Source organism: Spodoptera frugiperda, chromosome 30, assembly GCF_023101765.2.
Source record: "Spodoptera frugiperda isolate SF20-4 chromosome 30, AGI-APGP_CSIRO_Sfru_2.0, whole genome shotgun sequence".
Classification (NCBI taxonomy): Eukaryota; Metazoa; Arthropoda; class Insecta; order Lepidoptera; family Noctuidae; genus Spodoptera; species Spodoptera frugiperda.
In genome coordinates, this window is record NC_064241.1 from 10,359,829 (window position 1) to 10,387,325 (window position 27,497).

Sequence of the window (27,497 nt, forward strand, 5' to 3'; positions counted from 1 at the left end):
CGTCAAAGCAAAATATAAGTACTTCTTTTTAGTAGAAGTTTACTACAATCGGCGAGCTTGGTAAATAGATAGAGTGACCTCGTACGAGTTTAATTTACTATTAGCGAGATCGTGTTCGGCGCTCTAATGAAGCAACTATGCTACATTCGAGCCGGCCAATCAGAATGCCGAACGGACTCTCGTTCTGATTTCGTACTAGGCCCTCAGATCGCTGAAAGTTTAGAAGATACAGTTATTCATAGAGAGATTCAATAGTAATTGAGAATATGAAACTCGAAATTACTAATACGTACACTGTCAAAATCCAACTTTAGTAAAGTAATGAAATCAAAATAATTCTGAGGATTGTCATCTATTTTGAGAAAATAATCAGTAATAATGCCGCTCCCTCGTTGGCATAATTGCCTGTATGCTAACTCTGATATTCCCGTGATACAGGCGTTGGCCGAGATAGTGTGCCAAGCGGACCTGGACCAAGGCAGCCTGTACCCGCCCCTCAAGGACATCCAGGACTGCTCCGTCAAGATCGCCAAGAAGATCGTCGAACACGCTTACCAAACTGGTCAGTATTTGTTATATAAATTGAAGATTTTATAGAACATTTACTTAGTTTTCTTGTTCTATAATACATACTTAGAGACAGAGTTTATTTCTCGTTTCAATCTTAAAGTATGTTAGGACTTATTTATTATGTCATCGGCTTACTCACGTAACTGTTTGAGAACGAGGAACTCGACTAGTTTCAAGCCATGCTAGAGGCTCATATTCATGAGCAGCATTCCGCGACATACGAAGCGGCGATTGTCGCGTTGCTACTCTGCTAGTAAGAATGGATTGATTGTGTTACTCCTGAATTTGAGATTTATTAAGGACTTGCCCTATCGTCGATCTAAAAGAAGTCAGTTGAGGAGTTCTTACATATGAGTAATAAAAACGTCAACGTTTTGCGTTTTATCAGTACGTTTGAAATGCGCAAGATTTACACAGAACGGTATAAAAATAGCCTTAGTTATAAACATTTACACACAATGTTAGTTTAGTTTTTTATCGATGTTGAATTTGTAGATAACGGTTTTATTTCTTTACTCATTAGGTATAGAAATTATCTTAGCGCCTTCTTCCATTATACACCATATTTTAAAAAACGTCTCATGATTTTTACAAATAAATTCGATTGAGAATCCTATGATTGATAACGTCTACAATGTTCCACATCACACACCAACATCCTATATGTGGGTACACTGCTGACGAAACGCTTCATTTCACACGAAAAGGGTTTGATCGAGTATTAATCACCACGGTTGCTCGATCCGGGTTGGGGATTTCAATCTTATAATTAGAAAATAAAAGCCCAGGTTTCTGTATATAACTCAAAAAAGTCACATTGACTGATTGACACTTGCCGTTGATAAGTTTTGAAATTGCGCCCTCATGCATGAGAAGCGGGCTTAGAGAGCTTAGATCTGCAAATGTTCCATAAGAGATAAAAATAAAAAAGGAAAATTAAATACTCATTAATGCGGATACGGAACACTCGATTCGTTCTAAGCAGTTCTAAAATAATTTACCAAGAAGTTGACGTACCTTTGGCTACCTATTGTATTCCGAGCTTGTCGATGAATCATAGCGCCTGTGTATTGAGGTTTACGGAAATATCTCATTTTGTAGACCGCAGCGCGTTTAGGCGTGACCTCGGCATTATTACAGATATTTTAAAGTGGTCTAATGGCTGCTCGTATCACCATAATATTTGTTTCTTTAAGGCTGCTAGATATTTCAACGTAGGCCGACATAAAATTTGTAGTTATGTGTCTCGTGCGTCATACTGTCGGCAAATTAATTTTATTTTAGCTCGCATCTCTATTAAACGAATGAATTATGAAGTTAATTTGTTAAGCGTTTTCTCGAATACCTGTCTGGTATTAGTAGACAAATTGGAATTGTAGAATGTGTGTGAAGTATGCCAGGCTAAAAATATACTGATTCGAAGAATAGGTTACTGAACTGAAGCGACTAAACATCAACTAAACGTGATTCGGGTACTAACACGCGAAACTAAAAATCTTTCGAATCTGAGCCGATAGTATAACCGAATCTAAAGTCCTGTGACATGGTCATGCATAACTTTAAAAGATACGTAAATAGAAATAGACAAAGTCGAGTTAAATATAACAAATAGGTACATTGGGCTGTAAGGTCGAATTTTTCACACTTTGGATATTCAGGTGTAAGAGTCAACCCAGTGTGTGTGGTGGTAGATTTAATATAAGTATATTAATAAACATAATATTTTCTTCACCAGGCAAGGCATCAGTGTTCCCTCAGCCAGAGAACACGGAGGCGTTCATCCGCGCACAGATGTACGACGTGCGGTACTCTGCCGCCGTGCCGCCCGTGTACACGTGGCCGCGCGACGACATGCTGCGCGTCGACATGATCTAGGAACCACACGCAGCGCTTGGACACAACACACAACTCATTTGTACGACGCCATTCTCAATCAGAACTTTATAGCGAGGCTGAAACGCTGTGTTGCAACGACGCATTATACATTATATACAATTTCGAACGGTAATATCTAAATTGCGATCAAAATCTTGTCGCGCAACAAGACGTTAACGATTAGTGTAGTATGCGTCTCATTGCGTTGTGCGGCGTCGCAGATGTTTGCGATGTGTCGTCGCAAAGCAAGGTATCGGCCTCGCCCTAAGGCAGTTGTCCCAGTATTTGCGAGGAACCGTGTAACTATCGCTTATTTTTCACAAAAGATTTAGTATTATCAGGTGAGATATCGCTTCACTAGTTTAATACGAGCTTATATTTCTTCAGAAATTATCAGCGCGAACGGTTATGCAAGTAGGTACTACCTAATGTGCTTCTCGTAAATCACCAGCGATGGGATAACTGTCTTAGCTCGGACCAATTGAAATAAAAAGTAAGGAACAAAGAGTTGGCAGTACACGCGCTTCTACTGATATAACGCGTCGAATGTAATGTGTCGTAATATGCTTTGTCTCGAATTTATCGCCAATCGTGTTACTTTGTAAATATCATCATGTCTGCATTATGCTAGCAGTGGAAGACTCGGTAATATTGTTTACTCACCTCAGTGTAGCGATAAATAAACGTGGAAATCCTGTATGAACGTTATTTAGTGTTTCAATGTTTCAGTTTCAAGCGCTCGCAGTGTTCTCAGAATCTAGCTTCGAATATTTATTTTGTTAAGTCGATCGTACTGATGACCAACGGGCTGTTCTAATGGATTTGTTAAGTGAACTTAACGTATATGGCGGTTTAAGTGACTGAAATTATATTTAACGAAATACAAGAGGCATTTATTGTGCCGCCTGATGTTGTTTATATTAATTCGCGGGTCGCGGCACACGCGCCGCTAACCAACGCGGCGAGCCACTCACTACTTACAATATTACTTCAACATCGATGTACACAACAACATTGCGTGTGTGACGACCCTTGCTGTTATTTATTCACCATTCCAAAAGCAACCTTGAAATTAGTTTTATTTTGTACTTAAGTGTTATTTATTAATGAAATTATTGCTTGGTAACTAAGCTCGCACATAGCCATCAAGCAGGTTTTGTATTTGTTCATGTAATGTTATTGCAATGTATATTGAGGGCAGTTTGCGGTTATAATGTGTACATTAGAATTAGATTAAATTGCATGACGTTCCTTTAAAATTATAGTATAAGTTAAAACTTAAACCATAAATGTACGGTATTTATATGTAAATTTTTGAAATAAATTGATTGTAACATATTGTTGTTGTTTTTTGTTTACAACTTGTTGAATAACAAGTACCTACCTAACATTTCGTTGCCAAAATTAATTTTAGATTGATTATATGATCAACACGCAATAGTCAATAATTATATATTCATTGTACCTAGCTTCTGCCTTCATCAACAAAATAAGACGTAGGTATTCTATGGCAATGGACTAATGGGATAAATTATTATACTAATATGATAAAATGCGAAAGTTAATATGTAATAGCAACTTTGTTACTCCTTCACGCGAAAACTGCTGAAGGGATCGGAATAAATTTAAACATACATACATATCATCACGCCTTTAATCCCCGAAGGGGTAGGCAGAGGTGCACATTATGGCACGTAATGCCACTGTGTACACCCACTTTTCACAATTTATGTTGTAAGTACCATGTAATAGGTGGTGAGCCTATTGCCATATACCGGGCACATTTCCAGACTCTGTGCTACCACTGAGAAAATTTCGAAAACCCGAAAAAAGCCAAGTAATACTTCGCCCGACCCGGGAATCGAACCCGAGACCCCTTGCCCGGCAGTCGCACATGCCACCACTCGGCCTCGGCCTCGGTAAATTTAGAACAGGGATAGACATTATGGTCTGGAATAACACATATAAGCTACTTTTAATCCCGCAGGTATGCGGGCGAATCCGTTAGCAGAAGCTACTATGCAAATACATCGTAACTATTACGTAATAACACTCACCCACCATAGGGTGCGTACCCTATATTGGATGCCGATGAGGCTGGCCTTTGTTTCAATCAGGGAAAATTAATAGGTATATTAACGGCGCATTCCAATAACCTACCGATTAGATTTTCCTACCAGCGGTAGAATTTTGACACATTTTGTATGGAGCTTATGTAAAATTTCTACCGCTGGTAGGCAAATCTACCGATCGGTAGGTTATTGGAATGCGCCGTAAGTATGCAAGTAGTTCAAGTAGTAGTTTAGTTGGATCAAAACCCAGCGTTTGCCCAATATTGATTCATATAAATAAAAATGCTACCGAAGGTCGCCGCCAAGATTACTTTCAAAGAGATGCATAAACTAAATAATTCAAAACAAGTTATAAAGACCTCTCATTTTCAAGACGCCGTTAATTTGTGCCTCTGTGCTACAGCCTCCATCAGTGGCTACTCGTACCTATTGCAAGATTTTTAAATGGCTAGGCAAAGCCAATCTATCTGCCGTAACTTTGAAAATTATCTGGAGCTGCTGACTGCTTAGTGGGTTTACCTTACTTAGTGGGTGGGGTGATTTTTAGTCAGTAAGAGTTTGATGCCCTCGCGCCTTCGCCTAGGCGGGAGAAGTCAATGAATTTTCCCCTCTTAAGAAAAATATTGAAAATTAGTAGTTAAGTATTCGATAGGTGTTTATGACATGATGTGTAATGTGGTAAAGAAAAAAAATACAAGTTATTTCAGACTGACAGTCTTTATTTCGAATAATAGTTACTTTATAAATACAAATTGAGAAGTACCGATTCACAACAAAATATTACCTAGATTACAATGTTCGACAAAATAATTATCACTTATCACTTCATTACAACTGTACAAGTTTACACGGTCGGCGGGCACGATGCGGCCGCGCCATTTTGACTATCGCTGTACTGCGGGCCGCCGGGCCGGGCCGGACCGGGGCGGGCCGGATGGCCGGGCCGGACTCAAACTCCGGCGGCTCGAGCCTCACGGCGCCCGACTGCCGCTCACCTGCTGAGCGAGTGCGATCGTTCGCGGGACCCTGAGCTTTCACCGTTGCATCGCAACCGGTCATTGCCTGTAACACATACACTCCTATTATTTATGTTATCACGGGGAAAATGTTTAAGCAATAGCTATAATATATAACAATACGTTAAAAATATATAACATTTTGCAACACTAGCATCATCAAGTTCTCATTTGGAACATAAATAAATAAAAATACATTTATCATGCAAGCATACTAGAAAGATCTGATATTAAAAAAGTTTTTGATGGCATAAATAAGCCGATATGGTGATCTAGTCTATCTATCCAATTAATTTAGGTTGCTAAATTAATTATTAGAACTTCATGATACGTATGCAACAGTGTATGAAACTACGTAACAGTGTAAGAACGTCTATTACTCGTATATGATTAGGTTTACGTAACAGCTTATGCAGTTTCATACCTACTGCTATATTTAGTTTTCGAATGTGACGAAGTGAGCAGCACGGTATAATCATCAGATGGCTTGATTGCCGGTTTCGAATACAAGTAAATAATAAATCAACAGAGTAGGTTAGGACGAGAACAAAAAGTGAATAAAGCGAAAGAAATCAATGACACACTAACAGCACAATGTAAAACCAATTAATGATAACGTCATGTCGCAACATGTGTTTCATTAAGTATAATACAGAAAAAGCTTTAATAGGTAAGCATCTAACGACAAATAGGCCTGACCTAAGGAATGATGGCCTTGTAAACTGGTGTCCTATAACAAAAGATCACTTGTCACAAGTTACAGCTTTATAAGTTACGAAACATTCAAATGAGCTTCCTTGAACATTTTATTTGTATTCAGTTTTTCTTTTTTATTTTATGTAGAATAAATTGTCCAGTGGCGACAAATATTCTTATAGCACTATATACATAACATAGTGATATGTAAATGTCTATGTTTAGCCAAACGGGTAATATTGCAAGGATCTTGTTATTTTCCTGTTTCAAATATATTGTTGTTTATTACTGTGTCTATGTAGGACTTATATGTACAATGTATAACTACTCACCGAGCCTCTGGTGCTGTGGAAGTTTGTTGAAGAAAGGATGCTTGAGTGCCTCTCGCAGCGTGATGCGTTGTGAGGGCTCGTACTCCAGCATGCGCGCGATCAAGTCAAACAACTGCCGCGACTCCTCGCTGTTACTCTGCAGGTACCTCTGTAGACAAGATACACCATGCATTAAGTAGGTAGCTTTCGAATACATTATAGATGATTGAATGTACATAAACATCTTGTTGTCAAATATGGATTTTTATTTGTAACATTTCAATTAGAAAGGTGTCGTGAGTAGAAATTGATTGTAGTGGTAAAGGAAACGCAACTTTCTCGTAATTACTTACATATTTACGTTAAAACATGTATTTATTTACAAAATACCATTGGATAATAAAGCAGCCAGGTTGCGATTGCTATTTGCGGTTGTACTCACCATTAGTGGTTTACAGTTTTCTCTGACGTATCTGCCAGCTGACGATTTCTCGTCCCAGTCTAATTTTCCGTGGTAAAAGTATTTTGTTTTTGTTTTGCGCGCCATTCTGAAATGACACAAATAAGAATATTATAATTAGTGTAATGTGGGGCCGGTATGCGACGATAATAATTGCCCTGGTTTTGAAAAAGCAGACAAGTATTTATACCACGCGGTACGTATGTGTACGGAACAAATCGGTGTGTTTATTTAAGTCGTTCGGCATGTCGGTTATAAGTACTCAGCTCGCAGAGTTGGGTAAAGTGGAGCGGTGCGCGAGTAAACAAAGACATCAGAACACTCGCAGCGCCAGTGTAAACACACCAATATAACCAACATACGTTGGGTTTTTAGAATGCAGACACATTGGCGAGTTCTGGAATTTATAGACGACATAATAACGCAAACATTTCTATATTCAGATTCAAAGAATGCGAAACAATTAAAATTATTGTCTAGACATGATGTCTGGTGTACATTAACATGGCACATACCTGTATGGTATAGGTCCTAAGATTCTCTCCATCATGGCGAGATGTTCTCTGTTGTCATGTGTTTGGAAGAGTGTGATACCGAGGTAGAGCTCGAACATGATGCAGCCGATAGACCAGACATCACACGGCTGTGACCACCCCAGTTCTGGAAAAGAATACATATTTTGTTACAACAATGCATTTACGACATTATTTTACATGGCTCTAAGAGTTTTTTTTTTTCCTTCTTGTTTTTATTTTGTCTAGGGTAATGTATTATTAGGATTATATCGGAATGAAATTGTCAGTCATCATAACACGAAAACTAGCAATGTGCCTACAGTTTGATTCAAGCTTTTACAGTGGCTCCTTAATACAATGGAAGGAACAAGTAACCGACGAAAACGGTTGTGCAATAAACACATCAAGATCAGGGTGGTAAGTGAAGTATTTTGTCAGAGAGATGCAAACATTTCCAGTCAAAGATTGCTGGCTACTTAACACACTATCATAGTTTCGTGAGATAGACAAATTTTTGTAATTGTGTGGCACCCCTTAACGAATTACATGATCAATCATGGTTACAACAATTAGTAGAAAGATATCGTACCTAGTATGACTTCAGGCGCCCTGTAGTGCCTGGTGGACACGATGGTACTGTGGTGTTCGTGGTCAAAGGTGGCGCTGCCGAAGTCTATCAGTCGCACGTCACTCCGCTTCACACGCATTAGGTCATGTTTCTGTAAACAAAATACAACAATATTAGGTTACTGTGTATTTACCCATATTATAGAAATAGAATACAATCAATTCCTTGTAGATTTTAGTTTTAAATTCACTTATATCTTTAAAGTATTAGGTAATACAATCATCTTAAAACTGTAACAGTAGAGATTCTCGTGAAAATGACGAAAATAGCGAGAGTTCTATATTGAGGAGCGATTAGTCATTACTTGGCCATCACACGTGGTGTACTGATTCAACGCTATACCTAACTACACAGTACAGGTCTGCAACGATTGCTACTGAGCGGTTCGATTTGTGCGATCGTTAACATTTTTCGTGTTTCCAACAAACATTGAACACATTTATTTATTGCATTGTTATATGGAATCCGGCCGAATGTTCTATATTGTATTTTACATAAATATAAAGTAAATGCGTCAGCGGAGCTCTGCCAACTGCCAAAAATGTTTAACATACTGTTGATGGGCGACAGACTAGTGAACTTTGTTCGTCATCGTCACTTTGTTTTTCAGGTGGGTAATTACCTTTTCCGCAATGTATTGTGCGATTATTTATAAAATTTTGCTTTTTATAGCATAAAGACTTGGTTGTATGAATGATGGATGTAGAAGTTGTACCTTTTTAGAGGCGTTGTAAACGCTGACGACTTCGTAGTCACTGTCGACGAAGAGAATGTTCTCTGGCTTGAGATCGGTGTGCGTGAGTTTGTTGTCATGTAGGAACAGCACGCTGTATATGAGCTGGTACGCGATGTGCCGGACCTGCTCGAGCGGGTACGGCTGGTAGTTATTGTCTTTCTGTAAATACATAATACATTCATTTTAATATTAAGTTTATACAAGACATCTTGTATGTGGGTTTAGCTGTGTGAATAGTATCGTGATTGCAAGAAATGTTCCTGTAGTTTTGTATTAGCTATGCTAATTAAATTAATTAACCGATTTCAATTATAGGCTTAGGTGAAATATTTTCTCTATATAGAATCCCAAAGTAAATTGATGACATTGCAGTAATGTCAGGACGTGTCAACTGCGTGAATGAGACTGGCTCAGGACCAAAAACTATGACGTAAGCGGGAAATGCAGAATATACGACTGTAAGTGAGAATGGACGCAGCCAGACGTAAATCCGATTTCATATTCATGTACTGGGAACAATTTCAACGATTTTATGGAACAACAACACTCAAAAACCACTTATGAAGCGTTTGAAGTCAATATAAAAATATAGTTTACCTTGTAGCAACAACAATAACTACAGTTTGTGGTAAGGAAAACCAAAATATTGCTATAAAATCCAATATGTGATTGTAGCGGGACAACGATGTTTGGTTTGTTTTTATTTTTGCGTGAATATACTTCTGTGTGTGCCTTAGATGGTAGTCGGGTGGATATTTTATGATAGCCAAAGAATAGTTGACTAAATTATCTCTTTAACCAATTTTAGTGTAAATTGTCAAAATCAATGACTCAACCTCGGCGTATATAATTAATTGGGGACAATGTAAAAACCCCGCATGTCGGAGAGCCATTACCATTGACGTTAATACTTGTTTTTAATAACGTTTATCGTACGCGTGTACGAGTGTACAGTTACATGGACAACATAACTAACGATAATAATAACTTGACACTCACCAGGAAGTCAAATACACTCTGGCCGAGCATTTCAAATGCGATGCACATGTGTCCGTGGTACTCGAACCAGTCCAACATCTTAACACATAAGCTGAAATAGAATAAAACAGTGTTTGAGTAAAACTTTCCACTTTGCACTAAAAATAAAGGTTTTCTTTTTATATAACCTTTACAAAGTGGCGTCATACAATGAATTACATGGAATCAAATAATATGTGGAGCCGGTGTAGTGGGCAGACGGTATTTTTGTGTGTTAGGAGTTGACATCGGGGTTCTTCGTTGGCGAGTCGCCAGCCAGGAGCAGTAACGTCGCATATAAACGTGCAAGGTCAAATATTGCTACATTCGCCGGCGTCGCGCGTCGCCCGCTCCAGCCTCGACTATTATCAACACGTGACGTCGAGCACAATAATAACACATCATAATATCAAACACTCACTTTTTACAATCAGGGTCAACTTCTGCTAACTTTTCTAATACATTTATCTCGAGTTTTGCAGCCTCTCTGTACTTCTCAACGTTCTTGATAATCTTCAGAGCCATTCTGTGCTCCCTGAAATGTATAATTAGACGTGCTTTATTTCTGAATATAAAACTTGGAATTTTGGCAATATGTATTAAAAATTGTCGGTGTTACTATAAACAAATGGAAATAGAAATGAATAACTACTAGCGAGGCGTGTCCTGCCAAACAATGCGTGTCATCATCCGGCGCCGATGTGAACGACACCACATCGCCTTACTATCACAGAACTAGCTACTCTATTATCCAACAACTGATCCTTCAACCAGATATAACTTGTTTGCTTTCTGTCACGTTTTGTAAAGTTACAAATAACATAAAAGTGGTTCACGTTTTAATGCAGACTACAAAGCGATATGCTAATATAGTGAGAGACTTACACGTTTCACCACGAGTCACAAGTACAGCGTGGTAGTGAACTAGTGATAGTATCGCAGAGATTACAATAACTTACTAGCATACGTCTGTATAATGTATAAAGAAAGATACTCACAATTCCAAGTCCTTCACCTCGACCACCTTGCCGAAGGTGCCCTCACCGAGCGTATCGATGATTTTGTCTGCAATAAAACCAAGGCAACATAATTAATCAAATGTACGCGGCACAAAGTCATGATGGAATCGACATTGGTATTCCATTCACTATATGTTCACTGATACACGTTCGCAGACTCTGAGAATTATGATATCAATTCTTGAGAACATCAACTACTCCAGTATCAGGAAACAACAAATAGTTACAGGTAACCAACGTGCGAGGCTCCAACATGACTCATTTCACATCCAAATGGAATCTGTAATCTTGTTTAGTTTTATCAAAAGTATAAAAATACAATTAAAAAGCAGAAAAATTTAAGTCTGAAATCTTCAAAACACGAATCACTGACTGCGAGGACTTGGCGGTGGTTAATGTGTGAGAAAACTCGTTTCTTGTTCAATTTTCAGCCATCTGTCGTGTAGTGTTATGTTTTTGTGAGTCACATTTAACTAGTATGAGTTCTAGTTATTCTGAAAGTGTAATGAATGTTTCATTTCGTTTTGTGTTTGTTTGTGTCTGTCTGTGTGTATGTGTGTATGTATGGTGATTTGTTTGTATGTGTCATGTTTGAAATGTGTATTTATGTGTGTGGTTGTGTGGTGTTTGTGTGTGTGTTTGTACGTGTGTGTGTATGTATGTATGTATGAGTAAAAAGTTGTTTAAGTTATGGGTGTGGACACGAACATCTCGCTCCCATGACATATCCGGGCCAGTAGACCAGATGTCCGTCCTTGTCGTCCTTGACGGAGGAGCGTGCCCGGGAGCTCTGCATGCGCCAGCGCCGCGCCGCCGCACGAGGTCACCGCCGAGCCGCACAAGCCGCCGAGCCGCGCCGCGCAGACATCACGCCACACCAGCACAAGCCCGCCAAGCACGGAGAGCGCGCCACACGATCCGCACGACCCGAGTAGTGTTGTACCCAACAATCAGACAATGGAACGGTTGCCCGTCAGACAAGCGACAATTGGTATGGTGTGTCGGAGGCATGCTGTTAGAGGGCGGACGGGTGGGCGCAGCGGGGCCGAGCCGGCCGAGCACCGCGCGGCCGGGGAGGGGACGGGACGTTCCGGGATTGGGATATACCACACCACTCGCATTCCGATCACTAACACAATCTACATCCACACAGGTGATTTAGGATAAATGTCCACCCGAACCTCTTAACTAACAATTATTTCATATAACACATTACTATACGGGAAACAGAACTAACGCTATTTCTTTTAATTTTTGTTTTTGAAAACATTTTAACACACAAAAGACACATGTTAGCTTTTAAACCACGCACAAAGAAATTTAGGACATGCACTATCATTGTTCTTATTAGTTTGTTTCTGTATAACTCAACTGCCATGTGAATTAGTTGCTCGCGCTAAGCTTTTTTAAGATACCCTCATAAGATTGATTTTATTATTTTACTTTTTGTTCTACTCTAGCTTGTTTAATTCATATCGTATAAACTGTAGTGAAACACATGCACCCTCTATGTTTTTATTATGTCAACTGTTTATTTTTTTGTTGTTTTTCAAATAGGTACGCATTTTTTTAATATTACCGGTAGTATAATTTTATGTAAATAGTGAATAAATGTGGAAAACCACGGACCAGGTATTTGTTAGCGGCACACAGTGCGCAGGCGGTGTGTTAGCTTGTGCTTACAGGCGGCGTGGCCGCGTGCCGCATCAGATGGCGAGGCCGCTGCGGCCGCTGCCGGCCGCGCAGCTCGGGCGGCAGCACCACTATATCGCCAACAGCTAACGGCTCAACCTTCTTTGGAGCAGCTAATCCATTCGTTTTCTCGTTAATCTCCTTTTCGCCGATACGTCCGTACATCTCATCAACGTGTGCATACTTCATGATGAGCCCCTGTATCTCTTTCCGCCTAGTTTCTCGCTCACTGAGCACTCTGTCTCCTACCGGGGTCTTGTCGTCGTCTTCGTCACTTGATGGAAAATATATTTGTTTTTGTCGTCCCACCTCTCTAGCAGGAGAAGCTGCAGGAGTTTTTGTTATTTTTGATTTTCCATAAGCTTCGTTTATGTGTTGTTGGGGAGGTGATACTAAATCTCTAACAGCTGGGTTTATGTTTATGTCTATTGGACGCAATGATAGTTTGCCCATTTTTCTATCGTTGTTTTCGCTTTTTTCAGCTCTTAGTGATCTTCTTTGATGTCTTCGATATACACTATCTCTGTCTTTACCATAATGCCGATCTTTTAATGGAATGTCAAATCCATTTTTGTAATCATCTTTTTGTTTATGACTAGAAGACAGTCGTCTGTCCACCGTGTTTCTGAAAGGAGTTTTATCTCTAATTTTTTCATGGGAATAATTATTTCTTTTAAAGGAATTTTCACCAAAAACTGCTGTCGTAAGACTCCTCATCAGTCCTCGGGATAATACCGGTTCAGGTTCTAATGTCTTATCACGGTCTTCCTTTTCTTTCCTTGCCCTTTCTTTTTTCTGTACCGCTATCCTATCTAAAACAGAGGAATACTTGTCTTCCAATCGACTACGCGTGCTACCTAACAAAATGCCATCAATGTTATTGTTGGCCTCTTTCAATGGGTACCGCTTAGTGAACGGTGATGATTTATCCTTCAAATGAGCTCTGCGGAACGAGTCAGTGCGGCTGAGTGCGCTAATCCCGGAGGTAGAATGCAAAGGTGATGTGTCGACGCGCGACTTAGTCGCGCCCAGGTAACTCGAGTACGTACGGTCATCGTTCAACTTCCGCGCTGGCGCACCGGACGTCAAAGATGTGTATGGTGAGATGTGGCCATTGTTCTCGTACCGTCGCACATTCGATAGTGCGGAATTTTTGTTTGAAATGAGTTTTTCGTCGAAACGCGGTCGCGCAGTGCTAAGTTTTGTGTCTGAAATAATTTCACTTTTCTCGGATGGTCCACGACGAGTTAAACGATTGATAAAACTGGAGTAACCGTCTGACAGTAGCTGTGTGACGCTCGTGGTGGAAGATCTATTATAACGTTGACGACGAGGACTAGTCGTACCACTAGCACTGGTGCTCAAACTAGCCATTATGTTTGTTTTTTTACTGTTTTAGTGGAAACACTTTAGCCTGGATATATCACATAATAGTCCATAATAGTCATATTTACACGACAGAACCGTTATCACGACACATTGATATATTCCCGCGACTTTCTTTTTTACACGACCACTTCTTCGCCACCGGACATAAGACTGGGTCTATCTCGAGATCGAGAGCGTACCTAAGCGCGAACGAATTTCAGAAAGATCACTAGCGCAACCGAGTGCGGCCGCCGGTGCCAAGTAATCGTCGTGCACTAAAAATATCGGCAACCCGTGGGAGCGCCCTCCCGCGCACTCCGAGGTGCCCGCCGCGAACACATTTCTTCGCATTACACTTTACTACGTTTTTTCGTATTATTGAAATGTAGATTTCATGCCTATTCTGCGAATTTCTATTATCGGAGTATATAGTAGCCAGAGGTTAATGACCTATTTTTAATAACACCTAGGTTCTATTTAGTTCACGTCATGATTTTGGCAAGGAAATAATTTTTATCAATACAATTTAATACACAATGGATTATACGTGGTATTTAATTAAGTAGCTATTTACTAAGAAATCAATAATATTCCTGACAATAAGTGTTTATGGATGTTCAATACGTGTTAAATATATAAACGTAAACAAGTGTTGAAACTTATACATTTTATAGGTTGAAATTAAAATGGTATCATTGTTTCATAGATGCACACCTTTCTCTGAACGGTGAGCAGCGGAGCCAAGACAGTTCTGTCAATAAGCTGTAGGTAACCAGGTCAGTGGAGCGCGTGTGAGCTGTGAACAATGCCGGCGGTGGCCGAGTCTGACGCGGACAAGCCTCAACACGGCGCGTGCGCAGCGAACACGCAGTGTTATCTTTATATACGCATCATTGGGCCTAACCCCGTAATTTGTACTTCTAGTAATTATCAAATCAGCGTGTCAAAGCATGCTTTATCTATTGAGAATGAATACGAGATGAGCGGATGCGGGCTACCGGACTTGAGATGATAAACTAACGCTCCACGATCCATGTACGTGCGCTCTCACGCTTATCATTGTGTTAAACATATCTGTCCTCATCCGCGTTCTCTAATAAGTCGGCAGACTGTATTAAAACCTTGATTGATTCCGGAATGTTCCAAGAATTATCTATTATTATTTATTTGAATAAATTATCGATAACTACATCATTTGTTTTTTTATTTCTCTAAAACACAGGGTTCGAAGATAAAATTAAAATACGTAGGCAGTTGCTTTACAATACTGCACAGTAACGTTGTCATTTTAAGTCAACACAAAATTGTATTGCATTCTCGCAAAATAGCTCACTCGCAGTTACCAAAGCATATAGTACATATGCCCACTGCGTGGTAATTTTCTACTTTCACTTGGCGAGTAAACATTTTTCAACACGATTAGACGGCGTCGCCGTCGTTACAAACTACCGTATTGCTTTTAATTACCGATCAATATCTGTCACTTTTAACTAGATGCATGTATTTCACGACAATTTATTGCTGTTTTACATTGGAAACATTATTCTGAAAAGACATACCAGTTGACAATCCTTTTCATCTATCAACTCCGGATAATTGAATTTTATGATTTTTTCCAAGACACTTAGCAAGCAAAACGTTTTCATTTTGTGAACGGTCAGATAGGTCGTAGTCACTAATAACAACACTGATGCAATATGTCCACAAGTAGCACAGTTATCGTCACTTTTGTTCATGATAACTACCGCATGGGAATTATTAGTTAACATTGCACATCGACGCCACGTGAAGGACTGAATGTTGTTCAAAATGCCGAACAGCTGTTTTGCTCGTTTGTTGTTAGGGTGCAGGTAAAAAGGAACTCCCAAAGGGTCGGCCGTCGTGTTATCGCATCCTATTACTAAAGGGGCCAAGCAAAGCAACACATTTTTGAATGAGTATAAATAACGGTCACATTTGCAGCTGTATTATGTAATTTCAGTGAGTAGTACATATGAATACAGTTAGTTTATTGTACCTATGAGCAGTTCATTAGCCTAAAACATGACATCTCCGTAAATACGATAACACTTGCTTAAATAATATTAAAGAGACATGTGAATGTTATTTGAATGTGAATGCTTTGTTATTTATTTGTTAGACGTTATTACAGATCTTAGTTGGAATACCTATTTTATTTCATTGTGATGCATTTTATATTAATATTTTGTATTGGCGGAATTTTTTTTTTGTTTGCCTAGTTTGAGTGAACTTTGCAATATATGTAGGTAATTTCAATTTATGTTAAATCTGAACATCAGTATAAGGATACTTCAGTTATGGGAGTAACTTTTCTATGCCAAGCCGTTGTTTATGACTGACCTTGCCCGCTAGTCGACTACAAGCTCCGTCTACATCGAATAGGATTTCTGCGACCACAGAAAGTAACTTCGATACATCATGCCACTTGCACCCGTGCTCCTTGAGAAACTTCTTGTAAAGCTCATAGAAAGAGCCGAAGCGTAAGGGGAGACGCGCGCGGTCTTGTTTCAATGACAATTCTGCCATTGTGCACTTCACTGCACTGCACTGCACTACGTGTCTAGTGAGCACTGTTTAGTTTACAACACGAGCGACGGAACCGCCGGCGTCGTGGGGCGGGTGGCCAACCGGCCGGTTATTACACAACTGGGTAGCGCGCCGCGATACCACTGCACGTCTCACTTAACTTCGCGGGCGACACAGATGACACAATCAAAAAGATAACCCAACTCAAATATTGTACTAAAACGCTGTAAAACAGTTGAGTAAAATGTGTACTCCGTTCCGCGACTGCGACTTGACTGCGCGAGGACCACAATTCCATGGCGTTTAATTAAAGATGGCATGCACAAATGGAGCAAACAATTTCAAGCTTTTTCGTATCGGTTTAAACAGGATTGATCCGCGTCCCACTCGTTAACATTGTTGTCGATCCGACGACAAAATACCAAGGGAATTTTTGGTATGTACTAATAAACACACTGGTTCCACTCGCTAAATAAACCTAAATACTTTCTTGTTCTAATTGTTTTCGCACTGAATTGTACAACTTTGGGGCAATGCCCTTTATCTTAATTTTAAATATTTATTTTGATAACAAAATAATAAGTGCGTAATTCAGTTCATACGTAATTAAAAAAAAAAAAACAATATTTGGTTGCACGGTTGACGCAGTGACTGAGAGGCCAGACTGCTGAATTGGTGCGGGTTCTATGCAAATTGCGTGTTTGTAAACGCACGTACGACCTAGGAGAAAAAGCTAGTGTAGAGCTACGTACAAAATATACCTACGATATAATATAAGTAGGTACTGTGTGTACCGTATTGTTAGCTGTAGGAATTTACAATATTGGTATTCATAACGTCAGCAAGTGAGTATTTTAATGATTTGGAACTATTTTAATTAATCAAATATGTCGCCAATAGTTTATAGTTGAAATAGAATTGTGAGCTATTTATAGCAAAGTAAAAAGAAAACAAAAATGGGCAAAACAATACAATTTGTTTAATCGAAACTGTTTTATAAATACCTAACGCCACAAACGAAACAAGAGCAATTCTGAATATTAGTAGAGAAGGATCAGCGACACGAGAGTAGATGCTCAAGGCAAGAAACAGACGGGTGCTAGCAATCGCAAGTGATATTTGGCGAAGCAAATCCGTGCACTTGACGTGTAGTGGTGCCGCAACCTGAACGATATGGGCAAGGTCGACCGGAAGGAATCGGGCATTACAAAATAGATAGGTGTGCAAAACAACGGGCGCACCACATTTATCAGACCATATCTCGCCCGTTGCGGCCAGCACGCCACGGCCTATTGTATTAATGATACGCGATAGCATATTCTCTCACTACCTTATGAACTTGACCCTTAACAACCATTAAGCGTTAACTACTTATAATAACCTAACGTGACTAATAGAATCCTATTTAATTAACGATATTTCTTAATAACGTACGAACAGATTGAATGTATGAAATAATGGTTATTGTAATTCTATTATCAGACAAATACGAATGCTGTAAAAACATTGTTTACTTAAAATCTAATTAAACAGCTTGCAAGTAATGTGAATTACATCTGCATCTATTACTGTTTTAGTTCTCCTAGATGAAAGTTCATTATGTAATATGTTATGAGAAAATGTTATTGCATTCTTATCAGTTTTGCGTAAACAAGCTGAAGGGTAAACCTTTCAATGTTATATCTTTCTTTATTTTCTAGATAATGTGATCGTAACAATTATAGATTTTCTTTATTATACGTTAGTTTATAATAATTTTAATGCATTTCAGTTGTAGCAATAATACAGGATTTTTCCTTGTCCAGGTATCAAGATGGTGGATTAAACATCGCACACAATAGTTTCGCTACATGAGAAACCATGTGTTCGTTTTATTACTACATTTTCCACTACAACGATATCATCTGCATCGATCCGGATACAACAAGCTACAATTTAGTTTTGGTTTCTCAATTCAATACAATTGACGAGCACGCCTCTTGATGAGCATTCATTAGGCAAACGTATCAAGTATGAGTCCACAACGATTTCCACTAACTCTTTATTGTCAAACTCTGTAGTATCTTACTGTTTAATAGTTTGATATGAATCACTGCACGCTGTATTAGATAGTTAAATAACTTGATGTGTTTATTTCTTAAGAAATCGGAACCAATTTTACATTTACAGGTTTAAAAGCAAACGCGAAGCAAGAAAATATTTTATTCTCTGTTGCAAGCCACGCTTAGGACGGAAACTAATACATTTGGTTATTTTAACTGCGGTTACCGCGACACTGAAAGCAAATGTAAACTCGAAAAAATGTTATAATAATATGAAAGTACTTCTTTTCATTGACGATGCTTTTGAAATAACAACGAAAATCTAATGTATTTAGTGTTATCATTGTAGAGATATATGCATGACGGTTCTCTCCTAGGTGAAGGTGATCATCGAGAGACTATTTCTGTGCGCATGCGTCGTTCATGTTTTCTGTTTGAGAACAACAACTCGCAACGCCATCTATCGATCGCTTTTGGAATCTCATAGATCGTGCCAGCTGCTGATACTATTTTAGAACATCATACAACGTTGTTTATTACACATTGGTACATAAAAATCATTATTGTTCTATTCTATTATAGTTAAGAATACACACAGCCATAGATGAAATTATGTTGATAATGACTTCTTTATTTCTGGAACCTAAAGGAATTTATATCCATGCAAATGTGACGTTTCAGTATTCAAAGAAGTATGCTATATGCATGTCGAGAATTGCGTACTCTGTACAGCAAAAGCAGAGGTTAAATACAGCACAAACGTTATTAAGGCTAAGAGGAAGTCCTTTGGTTCGGTTTTTAAACATATTTAACAGCGTTCCGAGGATAGTGATAAATCCTTGACCTAATAATATATGCTAAAATAGATGCACATTGCTCTCAATACACGCGCGCTGGCAGCGCGTGGCGCAGTTACTTTTCATACAACATGTTTAATATAACATCAAATAAAATAATGTTTGAGGCTTGTTAAAGTATAAGATATGTTGGCTGACCTCTACTTCTTTGGACTGTTTCTCCGGTTTGAGCTGTGAACTTTGAATCGGTTGTTGCGGTACGAAGGAGCACGAAGGCTGCGGCTCCACTGCTGGTTGCTGTGATTTCCCGGGCGGCTGCGAGGCAACTTTGGGGCTCTTCTGCAAATCTGTCACAGCGCCTTCTGCGTTCTGGACACGTATCTGAGGCGGATGCACCACATTTGTTTGAGTACCACTAGCTTGCGGTCTTGGCGCCAACCACGACGTGGGCACCGCGGGTGGAACAACAGGAGGTTGTTGTTTTATTTTCAAGGCATGATCATTAGTATTATTGTCACGGACACACGGTTCTGGTAATTGCTGACTCGTTTTATTACACTGTGATGTATCTATCGGTTTTATTGTTTCTGGTTCATGGCTCAGTGCTACTTTCTTATTGGATTCTAAATTTTGTAAGTTTTTTTCTACATTAACCGTGGCTTTTGTGGGCTCATTTTCAGATTCTTTATTTATTACAGGAGGTATTTGCGTTGGAGGTTGTTCGTGAAATGGAATGGATGGCAATTGATTTAGAGGTAAATTCGAAGAAGCAGCAGTAGTAGTAGTTATAACTGCAGCATTAGTTACATTTTGATTTTCTACGGTAGCCACAGCGTTACTTAACGTGGGCAATTCTGGAACCGTCGGTGAAACTTCTTCTCTACTTTGGGAAAAATCATTACTATCACAACAAGAAAGCTCTTCAAGACTTTGTACTAAATCAAGTGCAGATGCTTCGTGATAATCTGTTGAACACGGCGATGTGTCATCACTGGTGTCGTCAGTATCATCAGGTCTCTGGGAACTTTTACTACTAGGAACAAAAGCTAAACTAGACGTGACGTCGTTTGAAATGTCTGCATTCAATGATTCCTCACTTTGTGTTGATTCTCTATTAACAGAAGAATCAATGGCACTAACTTTTTCTTCTTCACTAACTACATTGCTCACTACGACATTTGACACTGGAATATCATTATTGTGTGTGTTGGCTTCATCGTTGTTATTTTTGTCACTAGGTTCATTAGCACTAGTTTGATTTGAGTTTTCTAGTTTGCTAACGTTGCCCTCTATGTTTTGTACTTTCGCCTCCTCCACTACAGGTAAACTCATATACTGTGGTATGGCATAGTCTAAATCAGTTAACGGTGTATAATGAACACCTTCCCCCGCCAAAGGTGCTTCATAGTTAGGAGCATAATATTCAAAAGCAGCATTTTCATTGCAATAAACAGACCAAGGATCGTTTGAAGGAATTAAAGGTAGACCATCATAGTACAATTCGGGATTAAATTCTCTATCTATTAGATATTCAGGTTTATAATCCCAAGTAGGGACGAATGAATCTTCAAAAGCTAAATAATTATCAGGTAGCATCACCATAGCTGGATTGAACTGATTGGGATCCAGTGCATACGAACCATCATAGAAAGGGTTATTGAGCACAAGAGGGGGTGGTTGCATAGGTGTGCACTCCATAGTTACTTCGGCAAATAATCCATACTTGGACAAATCAGGTTCAGATCTTCTATGTCGGAATGCGCGGGAGTCGATTTCGTGAGCGATATTTGCAGCGTAAATTTCAGAAACGTCAAAACTATGTGTTCTTCGTAAATAGCTTTCAGGTGGCAACTGGTATTCATTGTTTTGATCTTTTTCAATAAGTTCTACTTGATCATCGTAAAAATCTTCACAAGTGGGCACACCCACGTTGTTTATTTCGTGTAAAGCATCGGCTTCGTTTGTTTGGCTGGTAATACTGGATGCAACTTGGAGATCGCCGTTGCTGCATGCAGTATCACTGGGTAGTAGTAACACGTGTGGAAGGGCAGGCGGAGGACTGCAGAACAGGAGGTTGTTAGGAGGAGGACGCGGTGGCTGGGCAGCCATGACTCCGGGGCAGGCCGCCCGCGGCCCGACGCGGTGACTAGAATTTCGGTGCGGCAGAGACGCGCCGGGCGGCCGGCTCAGCTTTGCGACTGACTGAAGGCGTTCCGAGTGACGAAGGCGAACACAAATAGAACGGGCGCAAGCGCGAGGAGGTCGCCGTCTCTCGCGCACATCTTCACGGGCGAAGGCGCACGCGCACTCGCAAGCCAAACCCGTCCCGCGTGTAATCCCAAACAGGCACGCTGACGTTTTACGCTTTATTCTGGTTCCGCACTTTGCTTATGAGGTGCAGTACGTATTGTGTCTTAGAAGTGAAGGATAGACAGGTTTACGGGTGGACATTACTGTGAGGTAATGGCGAGGATTGGATTTTACGAGTCGCACCATCCTTTCGCACATCTTCATAATATAAGAAAAAGAAACAGTAGGACTCACCTGTTCAGGGGGTGAACGTGGCGAAGACTCGTCGCGGTGGTGTCTCCTCCGTCTGTGTGATGTAGGCGAACGCCGGTGATGTGACCGTTTAGAACGTTCATTTCTCCGCCTCCACGAGTGCTCCGAGCTGTGAAATCATCGATCGATGGACTGTAGGGTTAGTGAGTAGGACATGGCAGTGCAATGTATGCAACGAACGTTTAGGTGAGGTCCGTGTGTAAGCTAAGTTTAGCCGAAGTTTTACTAACGTTGGCGAGCGTTTTCCATGGGCAGAATGTGGATCTATCAGCTGTGAGAAATGGTCGGGTGGCGGCAGGCAGCAAGCGCTCAGGAGCGCCCGCAAGGCAGCCCACCGCCTCTGCCCCGTCCCTAACTGTTTGACGGTGCCCTATCTCTATAATCGTTCTTGTGACAACATGTGAAATGTCGCATACTTATTAGGCAGTATTACGTATACTTATTTCCTCAAATACAAACAGAAATTTATCTAAAATAAATACTGTGATTACCGCACCCTACAATTACGTTAACACACAATCCTAATATCTGCGGTTAAGCCTTCACAGTCAAGGTCACTGTAACATAAATCACTTTTTATTCGAGCGTTACTAGAAGCGATAACACATGAAGCGGGGAAGTTGAAATTAGGTATGTAGTAAAATGAGTTTGAATGTCTGAGCAGCTGTTTGGTGACAATCGTAAGTGGTAAGTCCGCGAGAACCCGGCGCGAGCTGCGGTCGCCGACACACTGCCAGCTTTGTCAGCTCGCCCGTGAACAAGATACCGGCTCAAGTAAAGCGGCGTACAATCAAGTGTTCATTTCAAAACACCGCCGCCCGCCGTCACAACCTAACAAGCGAACAATCAAACCTCACGTCATTGGCACAATGTCATCGTCTATGAGAAATCACCGCTCGATTGACGTTTGTATACTTTGACACAAATTATAGTAAATTCATGGCAACATTTTGTAATACATTGCGAAAGAGAATAATTTGGCTAAGTAAATGATATTTAATAAACATGTAATAATAAACTTAGCTATGTATGACTTACCAGCAAACACGAAAGGTTTGTGGGCTATTTATTAAATTATGATCAGTGAACGTAAAACTGGCGCTTTTGTCACCCATTTTCGAAAGGACCATTATAGAAAATGAAGCTTAAAATGCAAATACTGTATTAAGGGAAATAAACTTCACACCAGTAAGACCCAACTGAAAATAACATAAGAACACTGAACGACGAACGCTAGCGCAACTAATAGAATTAAATGTACGTAATTGGTTTACCTAGTCGCAGTGGAGATAAATATGTATACGCAGGAGATAATGCATAAAATAGATTACTTACTGTTACTACACTGTAGGTACTTTATAAAGATAAATAAGTTACATTTCAGAGATGTGTACATTAATAGACATCTAGCGGCGAGTAGTGGAATTACTACATACGAGAAAGCTGAGCGAAATATTTGTGTCGCGCTTGTTCACAAAAGAATTTACGTTTAATTATAATTCTTGACAATATCATCACAATTATTCACATAAAGCAGTCAAGATGACGCGGTAAAACAGAAAGTATGTAGTGAAAATGTTAAGTGCGCTGGAAGCACAAAAAATGTTCTAATTGCGGAGTGACTTAATTTATTTTTGTACTAGATATGAATAACCGGAGTTTGTCTAGTATAATATACTTCTATTTAAATATCGATGAAAGAAATATAACTGTTTTTATTTTTATTTAGTTTATTTAAAATTGACCTGAAATTATTCACATAAATCGGTTGAATGATTGAATCGCTTGAATATGAAATTTGGAGTTCGGTTCGTGAAACGAACTTTGGTACTAGTTAATAAAAAAGGTGCAGTTATGTATTTCTTGACTGAAAAATGGTACTACGGTGACTATCCCGATGCCTCGATTTGATTCGGTTTCCGAAAATTATTAACATAGCAGTAAGTCTAGAATCATTATGATCTTGCTATAAGGCAACGGAGGTTCGCCCTCGTTTTAAAGAGACTTTATTAACACGCAAAAAGTAGGTTTCCTGTGCAATAGATGTTGTTATGAGAGACAGTTTCTATGATTATTATTGATTGTACCTGAGAATCTTTATTTTTGCACATAAAGCATAAAAGTATAGTATACAGCAGTAAAGGTACACGATATAATGTAAAAATAAATTCCTTAAACAGTTTGTAGTGTCGTTAAAGCAAGCACGAGCGCGGGCGCAGACGAAGTGGACTGCGTGGGCATCGTTCATATCTAGAGCTTAATGTCACATTGTTTAGCGCCATACGACAAGTTGAACTTGAACACTTTATTGTTTCTAGGCTGCGAGCCTTCGCAATCTCGTGCTAAGACCATATGTTAAATAAACAACGATGTCAATTTAATTTGTTGCATTTCATATGGTCACTACTAAATCGATCATTCGAGTATTCCACAATATACATTTCAATATTTGATTCATAGTGGAGTTGTGACCCATTTAGCGACAACAGAAAAGAAATATAAAAAAATCCGTAATTATCGGTCTACTCTATAATTTTATTAATATTAGGTTGGTGAACAAGTGAATAATCTGATTAAATTAGAGATCTGCACACTTCGCAGATATTGGCAATAGACATTGTAAGCCTAGTTTTAATTTAGTTTTACTATAATGAGTTCGGCCATTTAGTTTGATAGAAACTTCACTGTTTCTTGTAAGCGGGACAACGTTGTGTACCTACCATTTTTTTGTTTCATTTTCGCTGACCCAGATTATTTTCGTACAAGCAGATTTCGAAAGTGATTTAGTATGGCACAATTAAGTTAGGCTACGGTGTAATTTGTGTTTAATTCAATAATTTATTTAAAGATAACCTATTTGGACTGTTGAAATCTTGAAATTTGGGATATTTTCTTGTGTCCTGTCAAAAGGCTTTGAAGTTATTTGCAAGGATTTATTAGGTATGTGAATAATATTCATTGAATTCCTTTTCTTAAAGACATACGAGGTCGATATATTTGTAGTCAAGCGCTCGGATTGTCGAATGTCAATGACAACCGTATCGGTATGGTTTGTTAAATTTTCGGCTACCTATTTTAGTCAGAAACAATAAATTTGAATGTTATTTCTTTTATTTTTAACCTTATCAAGTTTATTGGTTTTAACTTAATTTCGAATGGCATGCCATTAAATAGTATCTTTAATAAGTAGTACAATATATTTAGTTGGCTGTCTCAATTTACTAGTGCCGTGATCGTAAACGTCGTGAGTATTGATTGCACAACGTGTGTCACTTTTATTTAAAGAAGGCACTCGATGGTGGTATCAATGTTCAACAAAGCGACTCACGTCACACGACACGGACTCCGTCGCGAATAACAAACACCGGAACATTCACTTTCGACGAACCACGACATAACATTATAGATTCGAAGCCTCAATGTAGGCATTCATATGTGTAAGCTACTCGGAAACCGGCTATTTCATAAAACTCTAAAACCAGTGTAACCAGTACCCACACGTCACTGACATGACACCAAACTAATTTCATTAATTAATAGCATAATATTCGTCTCTCATTAAATATCGTCTGCTACCATTAATTTTAATTGGTCGAATTCCATATTAGGCTTTCTTTCCTCTTGGTTGGATACCGGTAGTCGAGGACTCTTTAATTACAGTCTGAGGTGGTTGTTGAAGGTGAAAGCGAACTTGGTCGTAATTTGCGAGTCGCGTTATGTGTTTATGTCCTCACAATGTGTACTTTCGGTTCCACGGCGACCAGCTGACTTGTAATAACTATATTTGTCAATATTTGTAGAAAATCTGGTGAGAAAGTGAGTTTATCTCTTGGGGCCGGTTTTGTTACATATGGTTGTTATGTACAACTTCCTCCGACTTCAAGTTATGTTATTATAGTGCCCTTTAAGTTACAGGTACCTGTAATGCGAGGCGTAACAATATTAAGGAAATTCAACAAATTCGTTTGATGGAAAAGCGTTGAAGGGAAACATTAATTTGCAACGCGGTCAACGTTCAAGTAACAACGGCATTCACACAACGGTTCTTTATATTTAGAAATACTCAACACGTGTATCGTATTGAATCATCTCTTGTTTCACTGGTATTTATTTAATTTTACTTTCTTCGACCCTGTGTGACTTGATGTAATTATAAGAAAAAACACTATTAGGTTATAAAATTAGCACAAACAACGAAGAGTATAAAGGTCAGAGAGCTAACGGAGCACGCAAAATTATAGCGAGAGTGGAACGCCTCTGGCACAATGACCATAATCGATCGGTTGGTCGGTGCACACTGCGGGCTTGGTTACGAAATCGAAAGCCGAAGTCGGCAACGTGACACGAACAAGTACCCGGTCAAGGATCCACAGCATGACAGCCGAAGCACATGATGTATACTCGTTTCAGGCTTTCAGTAGTTAAGTACCTACATTGTTTTACTCGAGGAAGTACTCCCGTCCAAATGAAAGGGTCCATACTAGTGATAAGTTACAACTAAATTGTAGCATACCAGAAGAATGGATTCTCGGCACTCTGACAAGGCCGCGCCGGATGAGCGATTACTGTGAACCGTGTCAACGCTGCAGCCACGACTAATCACCCGCCCGCACCGCTTTTCGTCGGGTCAATGACAAGCAAAACTGAACGCGTCGGTCGTCGTCGACAAGTAAGAGTAACACGAAAACTGACATTATTTTAGTTTCATTTACACATAGAATAAAATACCATTTAGGACACCTAACACTGCGTGAGGAAGACGGCCCAAATTAATTCTAGTTCATAGTAAAATACCTAATACATTAAGTACAGAGTAGGTACGTTGAAACACACCACGAGTTCGCCTGATCGCGTAACTAAAAACCATTAGCCATAATTAGAATACCGAACCACCGATAAAGAAAAGTTACCTCGTCATGAAAATGGATAATTGCGGGTTTGTATCTCCAATGTTGATACATTAACTATGCATGAATTGAAGTTAATAGTATTTGTTTAATACATTAATGAAACGAACAAAATCAGGTGAGTACATAAAGGTACTAAATATTTTGGTCACTATCGACATCTCTTTCCAAAGTATTGGATGAGTCAGTGATAGACATTTTTAAATCAGTTTGCATTATAAAAGGCAGACCATTCCGTAAATTCCAAACGGACAACTCAGACATGGAAAAATAAAACATTTAATTGTTGTATTTGTGTAAGCAAAATAAAATTCGTTTAGGTATGGCTAAATATGTCTAGCTTTCTATTAACTATTGATTGATTATGTGAATTCTTAAGAGAATTATATAGATATAATTAATGTAATAAACAGCATATACTTATAAGATCAACAATATAGATATATTAGTAGAGGTATATTCAATAATAAAATACACATGCTACAATTTATTATTGAAGAAGTCAGTCAGACTGTTCAAGAAATCTGAAGTGAAAGTTCAATAAAAACCATGAGCGTGTTTTGGTTATCTACGTGAGCAGGACACTGTTTTCAACATTATCAGTCAAGACGCGAAATAGTTACCAAATTAAATCATTATTTAACTTTTACAATGTGCGTAGTTATAT

At 39.2% G+C, this 27,497-nt stretch overlaps 2 protein-coding genes across 16 annotated transcripts in view; one reads left to right on the top strand and one right to left on the bottom strand.

Annotated features, from left to right (window-relative positions):
* The window catches only part of LOC118269578 (NADP-dependent malic enzyme), a 51,576-nt gene extending 47,793 nt beyond the window's left edge, over nt 1-3,783 (top strand). For all 6 annotated transcript variants that reach the window (XM_035584745.2, XM_035584746.2, XM_035584742.2 and 3 more), the window contains 2 exons: nt 439-562; nt 2,306-3,783. In XM_035584745.2, coding sequence (XP_035440638.1) covers nt 439-562; nt 2,306-2,445 — 264 coding nt within the window. In that variant the 3' untranslated portion in view covers nt 2,446-3,783. The remainder of the gene's footprint in view (nt 1-438; nt 563-2,305) is intronic.
* Nucleotides 3,784-5,215: 1,432 nt separating this feature from the next.
* The window catches only part of LOC118269551 (serine/threonine-protein kinase Doa), a 52,243-nt gene continuing 29,961 nt past the window's right edge, over nt 5,216-27,497 (bottom strand). For 3 of the 10 annotated variants that reach the window (XM_050707023.1, XM_050707024.1, XM_035584692.2), the window contains 12 exons: nt 21,906-22,032; nt 19,560-19,742; nt 11,624-11,705; nt 10,895-10,961; nt 10,318-10,431; nt 9,879-9,969; nt 8,859-9,038; nt 8,105-8,234; nt 7,516-7,660; nt 6,983-7,088; nt 6,562-6,709; nt 5,216-5,579 (listed from right to left, as the gene is read on the bottom strand). In XM_050707023.1, coding sequence (XP_050562980.1) covers nt 5,509-5,579; nt 6,562-6,709; nt 6,983-7,088; nt 7,516-7,660; nt 8,105-8,234; nt 8,859-9,038; nt 9,879-9,969; nt 10,318-10,431; nt 10,895-10,961; nt 11,624-11,705; nt 19,560-19,742; nt 21,906-22,032 — 1,444 coding nt within the window. In that variant the 3' untranslated portion in view covers nt 5,216-5,508. The other 7 variants (XM_050707025.1, XM_050707018.1, XM_050707021.1 and 4 more) reach the window with 7 other exon arrangements.